The following is an 11,024-nucleotide window of genomic DNA, read 5'->3' as shown; positions in this document are numbered from 1 at the left end:
TCACGATTAAAGCACTCAAGCGCTCATTCCCAAGCTGCTGGAAGTCTTTGTGGGTGACAGCTCTTCAGTGAGCCCTTCTCTGGGAATTACCTTCAGCTAAAGAGGGGTAACTGCTTCCACGGACTGGTTGACACTGGGGAATAAAGGCCCCGCTACCTTTTCTCAGTGCAGGGCTGTTCTGAAGAACCGCCCTAGCTCCAGAATCCCTATGGAGTTGGCGAGGGCTATGTTTTATATGCATCACAGTTATCTTCTCCCTTTGCTTAACCCTGCTTTCCTCACCGGTCCTATTGTTCCCGATGAGCATTTTCTCGTAAACTTCCTTAATGCAGATCTCTGTCTCCAAGTGAGTCTGTTTCCTGAAAAATCTGATCTGTGACAAGAGTCTACTGGGAGAAAAACAGAGGTAGGAAGCCTCTATACTATATGATCTCCCTAGAAAAATAGGTTACGGTTTTAAAACTGATTCAAACTTACACAAATAGAATACAAACAAGGCCTCATTTATATTTTTTATTTTTTTCATATTCAAACTATTTATTTATTCTTTAAGATCCACAACATACCAAGTTGATCTTACAGAAAATAAAAACGAATACACTCCAAACTGTGTCAAAGTTGAAATGCGGTACTGGAACAGAAATAGAAACAAGAGTCTCCCAAAACAACGTGACAATATTTTTCTATATCTGAAATATAAATGTTTCCTAATTTCTATAGGGAAATTGTATTCAGGAGTCATAACATGGCCCACCACATTTTCTTGCTGTGTTGTTATACTAAACAGAAACATTGCTAGCTCTGGTTCTGGACACTCAGTAATTTCTACAGACATCTTGTGTTCATAGCTTCATTCGCCCCGCCCGGGATGAAGGCTGGTTCAATGCCTAGATCCACTGAAGGACAGACCCGCAGGTAGCTTTGACTGTCATCAGCTACATTGGAAGGAGCAAAAAATGGCCGCAGTGGTTCCGCAGCAGGAATGTTAGTGAATGTGAAGATATGAGACCCATCGCCGACATGGTAGAAGGAGACGGTGCCCATATTCACATTCAGGAAAATCCCCACCCTGTGGAGCCGGGGATTCACCAACAGAGCGGTCAAGGGCCAGGTGCAGGCAGTGACAATCGGCGCTCTTCTCACACCCACAGTCCAGAAGCCCCTTTCTGTAGACAGCGTGATCTGTCCTTGCCTTGTAACCGATTCCTTGCAGACACCCACGTCCCATTTTTCGCTCTTGCTCACATCCACTTCCCAGTAGTGACGGCCAGAAGTGAAACGCGGGGACCCGAGGACACACAAGGCATTGTTGAATCTCTCGGCTCGCCAGCTCCTATTCTGTTTGAAACACCCACAGTGAACCTTCCTCAGGTCATCAGAAATGACGAGACTGTTGTTGGCTGTGTCCACATCCAAGGTCATATCCACTTGGAACTTCCTCATTCTGGGGTCCATCTGTAGGGCAGCTCTCAGCTGGGGCTCCAGTTCCTGGACGTGGGACACCAGCTTCCCCAGCGGGATAGAGGGCATGATGTCTCTCTCCTGAGAGACCTCAGGGCAGACCGGGCATTGCAAACTCTCCCCGTGGGGCTCCTTCTGCTGTGAGTTGACGCACTCGAGGCAGCACAGGTAGCCACACTTCAAGTGCACAGGTTTTTTGAGATAAGTTAGGCAGGTATTGCATGAACTGGCTTCTTTAAAGTGCTCAGCCATGGCTACTGTCTCTCCTGCACTATGTTCTCTCCTGGCTTTAGCTGCTCCCAGGGATAGCTGAGATCTGGAGTGAGACCTGCCTGCCAGGGACCTTATAGGAGAGGGTTTCCCCACCCACCTGGTTCACACCCTGCCCCTCCTCTGTAACCCAATCAGATTTTGATTGAATTCTGGTGGAAGTGATTTTTTTTTATACTTGGATAGGTTTTTTACTGCAAAGATAAGACATGACTGCATTCTACAAGTGTTCTTTTTAAATTCCAATGGACAGAGACAAAAAATTCTCATGTTATCATTTTAGATTAAGTGTTGAATATTATGCCAATATAGGTTTGGAATTGGCATTATTTGGAATTTTAAAAATTGAGTAACATTATTTTTCCTTCTAAAATATATGGGGATAGGTCTGGTTTCAAATAGTTTTGGAAAATGTAAGTAAAATCTCCTCACATTTTCAGTCAAAGGCACAGTTCAACCTATTCAGAAGTTCTAACCAAAATTATATTTGCTAGACTAGCTCTCTTCATTGCAAGGGAATTTTCCCCAAATACAAGTATCCTAACTGATAAGTCTGGTAAAGGAAACTGAAATCTCTTGCCCAATGAGCCAATTAAAGTCCTGGGGTTTTATTGTGCTATGGTTTCCAAAATGAAAGATAAGTGATATTGTTATAATCTTTCTATTTCTCCTGCATCACAACAAAGGCAAACTCTGGAGGTTGGAGTGAAAGTGGACCAGGATTTTGTTATGTTTGAATGATTACCTTAAATGGATTTTCACTGACTCCTCTGCACATGAAAGTGTTGCTAGGGATATTATGGGATAAATGATACATTTCACATTAAAGGCCAGGGCACAATCCCCAAATCCCATTGCTAGGAATGTACTCCAAAGGAAAAAAAACTATTTTTCATAAGGACATTTGCACTAGGTTTTTTATCACAGCTCAATTTTCAATGGACAAATTGTGGAACCAACCTAAGTCCCCATCAACACAGAAATGGGTTAACAAACTGTGACCTATGTACACCATGGTATACTATTCAGCCTTAAAGAAAATAGAGACTTTACACCTTTAAACTACACAGAGTTGAAACCCGTTGTTCTTAGTAAAGTATCACAAGAATGGAAAAGCAAGTATCCAATTGGTACTCAATACTAATATAAAGCCACTAGAAAATAGAAACAAAAACAATAGGAAAAAAAAAAGCCAGGGCACATTCTCTGTTGTCAATTCTTGTCATCTCACTAAGGCAATTGAAAAATACAATAAGAATTGTGACCCACATTTTATTACAAATCCCTTCACATTGCGTTTATCCACTGATAGGGAGCTATAACAATGTGGCATATATTTGTTTGAATACACACACATATACACACACAAGGTCAGGTGATTAAGTTTACAAACTCATCCTGGAAAAAGTGCTACCTACCTTATTTCTGAATATCAATACAGTCACCTCTGCACTACACCCCTCGAGGAGCTATGAAATACTGATCAGTTACAAAGTCCAGGGATTTCAAGTAGAAGGACTGGGCAGAAACTCCCTGACAGGACATCAAGGTGAGCATCCCCAAGCTGGGGGTGGCAGACACAGGATGGACCCTGGTGTCGAGCGCTGAGGATCCCAGCCTTGTTTCAGGGGCTTTTTCCTGAGGAAAGGTGAACTGAGTCTGCTCTTCAGGATCATCTGACAGACCAAGGAGGGTCAGTCATTCAGTAGGACACTGAGGACCCAGAAAAGGAGGAGTGGCAGAGGGGGGTGGGAGGTTGGAGAAGGAAGAGGCAGGGCAGTGCAAGGAGCACATATCTGGGGACCTTGGGACAGAACAGAGAAAGGGCATTTTTGATGAGTTGGACGTGTGATTTAGATCCGTGGTGTGAGCAATTGTGTTTTATTGACACTGGTGTTCAGATTGAAAGATGTAAAGGTTCAGGTGGAGAATCTATTTGTTTTAGGAGAACTCACCCTGGGGGACTTAGAAAGGTTGTGTGTTCCGTCCGGCGTCTTGCTATGTTGAGTTTACTGAAATGCTGCTGTCCTGGGATAACAAGCAGAAAACAACCTTTATAGGGAAAATGTGGAAAGGTGTGGAATTCGGAGATCTTAGTAAAGGACAATCACGTATGTGTGAAATTATTCCAAATCAATGATTTGGAATATTATTTAACTTCTTCATTTGTAAAATGAGGTGGACTATTATATTTGTTCTTAGTCATACTTCTAAATTTTTATTTTTTATTTTTATTAAGGCCTCATTTTTAAAAAGAAATATTATAGAGACGGCTAAAGGCCCCTGTGATGCATACACACCCTAACCTCTTTTCCCTCCCAACATCTTTGTAACCAGGCACATGCATCCATGTCCAGTTTCAGACATTAGCTATTATTGCCTCGTGTTTTTTCCCACTTATTACTATAAAGGAAGTTTGATTACATGCAATGTTTGACTATTTTATTTACTTAATTTTAAGTGTTTGAGGCCCATCCATATCCTTATCTATACATTCGCCACATTCTTTTGGGCTGCTGTATGAAATAGTAGAAAGGATAATAATTTAAATGAGGGAAAGCTCATATGTCCACAGCATTTTTTATACTAACAATTATTCATTAAACACCTTTGGCTCTATGTACTGGGTATATAGCAGTAAACACAACAGTTATGATTTTACTTCATTCTTGCTAGTCATGTATACAGGCTTATATGTGAGAATTTTAGAGACATCTAGTTTGAATGGAACAGTACGAAATCAGCACTTCTGTGTGTGGATCCTTAAAAACTTCCAAAAGATCAAGAAGGAGAAACAAAAATTAATATATTTTGAACAAAAATAAAAAAGTAGGTGGCACTCTGGGCATCAAAATATGTGAAACGGTTTTTTTTTTTTTTTTTTTTTGAGACAGAGCCTCAAGCTGTCCCCCTGGGTAGAGTGCCATGGCATTACAGCTCACAGCAACCTCCAACTCCTGGGCTCAAGCGAGTCTCCTGCCTCAGCCTCCCAAGTAGCTGGGACCACAGGCGCCCGCCACAACGCCCAGCTATTTTTTGGTTGCAGCCGTCATTGTTGTTTGGCGGGCCCGGGCTGGGGATTCGAACCTGCCACCTTAGGTGTGCGTGGCTGGTGCCTTAGCCGGTTGAACTATAGGCGCTGAGCCTGTGAAACAGTTTTAAAAAGCAGTGGAGATAAAGCTCAGGAGACATGCAGGATGAAGCAGAGGAAGACAGGGCAGTGAGATGGCGTGGCAGCTTTCAGAAAGAGCCAACAGGCTCCACAGTGAGTGACGCACCTGGAGGTGTGTAGCTTAAATCCCACATTTGCTATACAGAGAACGAATGGTGTACCCACCAGTTGCAGGAGCTTTCTTTTTATATAGCTTGGTTCCAAGAAGTATAGCCCCTAGATGATGATGACGATCTCTCCAAAATGAAACTATTCTTGGTTACTAGGGGAAGTCTCCTGGAGGAATAACAGTCTGCAATTTGTTCACACCCTGAGGGCTGTTATCTCTGTAGTGGTATTTATGCAATTAGAAAAAGTGTTTACAACTTGCCTCTGACTTTAGCTGAAGTGATCAATGACACAGTTTTGGTCCTGGAAGGCATTCATGTCAACCCCTACAAAATGGCCAGAGTCATTAGAGATGAAAAGAATTATCAGAGCCTTCCTCTCTAAGGGCTCAGGAGGAGGCTGTGCAATCACTGATACATCCTGCTGTACCCGAGTGTTAATGCCTCTCACCAAGTGGAAAGGTCAACACAGAAAATTGAGGAGAAAAATCATCTGGCATTTTAAGGCAGACTGATGGTTTATGGGATTTGTTGAACTGCTTGTCTCGAAGACCTTAGAGGACAAGGTTGATGTCAGTATTGCAAGTTGGTCTCACTCTGTGGCTTGGAGTCCTATGGATTATAGCCTCCATTAATTGCTATAAGAGAATGATTTGGTTCTAGCCATTTTGGTCAGATTAATGGGATTGGCTGATACAGGATATTCATGGAAAAAATTTACCCAAACTCTCTGTGATGTATAGAAGAAAGGAGATAAGAGTGGAGAACAATTCTCCATGGGGCTCTTATGTTTCCGCCTGTCTTGTAAACAGAGGTATTTATTGACTGTACTTTTTCCTAAACTTCCTTGTCATGGATTTTTGTGCAGTGTACAACCTTAGAAGACATAGATAGTCTCTTTCCTTAGCAAAAAAAGGTGGACACATTTGCTGTATGACAAAATAAGCACAATAAGATAATGTCTTCTTCCAGAGCAAAGAGCACCCAGGCTTAGTACCCATTATAAAAGATTTTATATTTCTAAGGTCAGGGATTTTTCTCTTATAATGCAATCTGCTTTTTGTGCGGGTGTCATTGGCTCTCTTTCAACAGCACTTGAGAATAGGGGCACAGAGTTCTGGTGCAAAAGGGCTAATACTGGCTACAGCAATGGTTATGTGCATGAAACTGTCCTTTGTTTCTGACCTTGGAGTCTCATGTCTTCCATTAGCATCCATGAACTGTGGCAGGCTAATGCTTTAGCTTACAAATAGGGAAAATATTAGACTTTTCAGAGTTCTTTACAATAGTCTGACTCTATGGTAACAGAACAGGTGGATATCTGCATGGCAGAAGCCCCTTAAGGAATATATTTACAATCACAAATTTATGTATTAGAAAAACATATGGATTAAATTGGTTGGTGGGAAAGTGGGTGGGGGCTAGAGGTAAAAGAAATACACTAATTTTATTGCTCACATAAAGAAATTGATGGACATAACCTGGAGAAATAGAGGATTAAAAGTATTATTTCAAGTAATGAAGGCAATCACTAGTGCAGATACACAAGCCTTCTCAAATATAAGAAGAAATAAATGCAAAAACAAGCAGACAGGAGAGCAAAAGCATTTTTAAAAGCTTTAAAATATGTCAACTATACCCAAATATAGCTATAAAAAATAAAGTTATAAGAGATGAAACTCTAAGATTACATAAGTACACTGTCCCCTAGCTGAAGTCCGTTGGCTTCATTGTATTTTAGGTTTTAGAATTGTTCAGATTTCAGAAGGACTGAATATGGCATATATAACATATACTTTTAAACATCCCTGGTGAGATCTGGAGCTGTCCTTTGTAATTAAGCATGTCAATACCTTCGTAACCAAACATTTTGTTTTCAAATATCATAATGAGCTTCATAGTAACATTTCAAGTTATGTTATACAATCAAATTAGTTTTAAAAAATACTGCCAAATTTTAAAAGCTTTTGGATTTAAAGTTGTGGATAAGGAAATTTGGACCTCTGTAACAACATTAAAACCAATTATATCTGTCATATCAAAAATACAAATGGGCTATTAAAATAACACAACTTTCAGATAGGATCACAAAGCAAAGTCCAGCTCTATGCCTTATAAGAAGAGATAAAATCATGTAAAATAAAGTAACTAAAACAAATAAACTTAAAAAGATGGGCAAAGTTAATCAAAAAATAAGGCAGTTATTATGATCATCTTGATGTCAGTTCAGGTTGACTTTATACCCCAAAACCTAGATAAAAATGACTGTATAATAAACAAATGGTATAATTCACAATGAATACATACTTGGTATGAATATCTATGCACCATTTTACTAAGGAAATAAAATCAGACATCTAAAACACTATTAGCAAGGTACTATAATTCATTCACCTCAGTTCATTAACAATCGATTCAACTCTGGGAGGCCTAGGCAGGCAGATTGCCTGAGCTCAGGGGTTTGAGACCAGCCTGAGCAAGAATGAGACTACATCTCTACTATAAATAGAGTAGCTGTAATCCCAGCTACTCATGAGGCTGAGGCAAGAGACTCGCCTAAGCCCAAGAGTTTGGGGTTGCTGTGAGCTCTGATGCCATGGCACTCTACCCAGGGCAACAAAGTGAGATTCTGTCTCAGAAAACAAACAAAAAATCAATTCAGGTAAAAAATAAGGCTATAGAAGAACTAAATATTGTTAATGAGATGAATATCTAATATGCAACCTTTATATATATAATTGATATGTATAAGATATTTATAACAAATCTGTTCTCAGAAAGTAAATGCATTTTATTTTCAGATGCCTTAGAAACAGAAAAATGAAAACAATCTGCCTGATTTAAAACAAAACAAAAAAATCTTCCCACCAAACAATTCTTGAGTTGGAGAGGAAATCTAAGTCCAAATTGGAGAATACCTAAAAAACAATGATGATGCCAATTTACCAGTCAGAATTTCTTCATTTATCTCAAGCATTGCTCAGAGAAAATTTATATCCTTACATCCTTATAGTAGACACAAAAAGAATGATTGTAAATGGCCTAAATATTAAACTGAAAAAGTTAGAAAAACAAAATAAAACCAAACAATAAAAATAAAAATACAATGTGTAAGTTAGAAAATTGGAAAAACAGAACAAATAAACGATGTCTTCTCATTTGAAATTATATCATAAAATAAACTATTAGATAATCAACAAAAAATAGAAAAAAATAAGAATTATCAGGAAATAAAAAAATAGTCTATATCTCACCACATAGGAAGTAAGCCCAACAATGCTTTTTTTTTGTAAAAATAAAATTTTATAGTTTTTATAAAGTTGACATTCCAGTCAAATTATTTAATAGAAAATATTTGTTGTTGTTGTTGTTTTGAGACAGCCTCATTTTGTTGTCCTTGGTAGAGTTTTGTGGCTTCACAGCAACCTCAGACTCTTGGCTCAAGTGATCCTCTTGCCTCAGCCCCTCAAGTAGCTGAGACTACAGGCACCTGCCACAATGCAGGCTATTTTTTTGGAGATGGTGTCTCGCTCTTGCTCAGGCTGATCTTGAACTGTGCTCAAGCAATCCACCCACCTTGACCTCCCAGACTGCTAGGATTACAGGCAAGAGCCACCATGCCTGGCTTTATTGGTTTTCTTGTTTTTGCTTGGGGCTGGATGAGAGAAATAACCCTACCAAGAAAGAGTGAGTCTTACACAAATTTGGCAGCTAAATACTGTGGGAAGGCTTACACTTCTCTGCTCTCTGTAATCAGAACTGCACTTCTATCTCTGTTTTCATTTGTTGTCAGGAGGTAGTTGAGTGAAATGCAGTGGTTAATTACACAAGTTTTGGAATCAACAAACCTGAGTTTATTCTAACTTTATCCTGGATGTGATGCAATTTATTTAACCTTTCGGAGTCTTGGCTTATTTATTGCCATGTAAAACATTGATTAGAAGATTGATCTCATAAGGTTTTTGTGAATATTTAATATATGCTAAGTGTTTAATAGAGTGTCCAGAAATACAAACTGTGATGCTTTTTAAATTCACAAAGTCAAACAAATGTACATGTGCTTCGTTAGCCTGTATGATGTTGGAGGTAAGAAGCAGCGTCTACTGGGTTGCACCCATGTAATTTACACAGAGCTAGACTAAAAAACATGAGTTTTGCTGCCACATATGTGCTTGAGTTTGAATCTGAGCATGATCATTTATTAGTTGTGTGATCACGAACAAAGCTTTTTGACTCATTCTGTTTCCTTATGTATAAAATAGGGAAAGTAGTATAACATTTCCAGCGTTGCTCTGGAGATTGCACAAGGTCTTGTTTGCAACGCGTAGTGTCAGACAAGTAGGAGAAAGGGCTTGATGAGACATAGTCATCAACTTGCTTGGCAGTGCTGAGGAAAGAGTCATGTGATGTGCGTATTTACACACTTGCTCCCAGAGAACTAAAATCCATAGAAAGATGGATACCAGAACCTGGTTTTTGTAATATAAAAAATTGTTATATTTAGAATCAAATTTATAAAATGATGCCTTTCACAATTTTCAAGAATTTTATGGGTCTGCACTGCTTACTTTAAGTAACTGGTGAGTCGCTGTAAAGAATCGACTTTGCTGATTAACACAGATTCCAAATTTTTCTTGTAAAGATATTGTTGTATTTTTACTTGTCGTCTTTTTCAGGCTTCCTTTCAGTGTTATTGAAAAAAAATCTATTTTAAGTTGTGTCAAACTGTCACCTGAAACATTTATGATTATAATATTTTATACTCATATTCTGCAAGTGGCACAACTTACATAAAAATATTTAACAAAAAAAAATTTTTGTCCAGTAAAACTATTCCCAAGGTGATAAATTCCCCAGTGTTTTTTGGAAAGTGAAAAATATCACTTTCTTTAATTAAGTATATTTAAGAAACAATAATAGACCCCCGGACTGGTTTTGACCAATGATCTCCCCTCTAAGATAATGAGAGAGAAGGAAAGGAAAATGGTCAGAACTTTGTAAAATGGAGCAATATCTTATTCATCCTGATGTTACTAACACTTAATACTCCTAATACTTCACATAGCCAGTGCTCAAAATATATTTTTTAATTAGTGAATGAAGCTCTGAATTCTGCCTTATTTATTTCTTATTTATTCTGCTTTATTTATTTCTTACAAACCCCTTTATTTTGTTTATTGTTTTGGTTTGGATAAGAACTTAAAATCAAGTGGTGGATGATTTGAATAAGAAAACACCCTGCATAACCAAGTTTTTCTCTCCCCAAATGTGTTTGTATTCCCTTAGCTGGTAACAGACTAGGATTGAGAACATTTTATTTTTCCTCTTTTTTCTCCCCCTTTGGAGATAGGTCAGCATTTACTTAGAAGTATAACACTGTGAGTGAGTGAAATCATGTACAATTTGTAAAACGGTAAAAAACTTGAAATTTTAAGAACTACAATATCTCTGCATTTGTTTGACGAATGAATTGATTGATAGTAATAAAGACAAAGAAGAAAAAGGAAACTATGTTTTTCAAGTTTTTTTTTTTGCAGTTTTTGGCCGGGGCTGGGTTTGAACCCACCACCTCTGGCATATGGGGCTGGTGCCCTACTCCTTTGAACCACAGGCACCGCCCCAAACTGTATTTTTAATAGCTTGTGTTTCCCAGTGAATGTCCCTCCCTTTGTCTTCCTTGAGAACTGGAAACAGATAAAGGTGCCTTCAGGAAACTGGTTGTGTTGCATATAAAAATGACTTTTTGTGACTTGAGATTCAGACATCAATATAAGGGAACTAAAATTTACAAATTTTGGTTCAAAACATAGCCATTCGCTCATCAGCTTCAATGACTGTGCAAATGGTTGGGCACTCAGGCTCAAGGGAGTTGCCCCATTTTGTTCTCACAGTAAGCTCATCGTAAAAGACCAAAGAGCTATCCCAGGGAAAAATTCCATGGTAATAAAATGTTCTCCATGTCCTTTCTCCCTAAATATAAGAAAGTTTCAAAAACTTTCTGCAAAATTTATTTT

At 38.6% G+C, this 11,024-nt stretch overlaps 1 protein-coding gene across 1 annotated transcript; it reads right to left on the bottom strand.

Moving 5' to 3' along the window:
* Positions 1 to 825: 825 nt before the first annotated feature.
* LOC100950990 (ret finger protein-like 4A) lies at positions 826 to 1,713 on the bottom strand. Its single transcript, XM_003783764.1, has one exon. The coding sequence runs from the start codon at positions 1,711 to 1,713 to the stop codon at positions 826 to 828; it is 888 nt and encodes a 295-aa protein (XP_003783812.1).
* Between the last annotated feature and the right edge of the window lie 9,311 nt (positions 1,714 to 11,024).

Source organism: Otolemur garnettii, unplaced genomic scaffold (assembly GCF_000181295.1).
Source record: "Otolemur garnettii isolate 467f Iridium unplaced genomic scaffold, OtoGar3 scaffold00008, whole genome shotgun sequence".
Classification (NCBI taxonomy): Eukaryota; Metazoa; Chordata; class Mammalia; order Primates; family Galagidae; genus Otolemur; species Otolemur garnettii.
The sequence above is the reverse complement of the archived record's forward strand: the minus strand, read 5'-3'. Positions and strand labels throughout refer to the sequence as shown.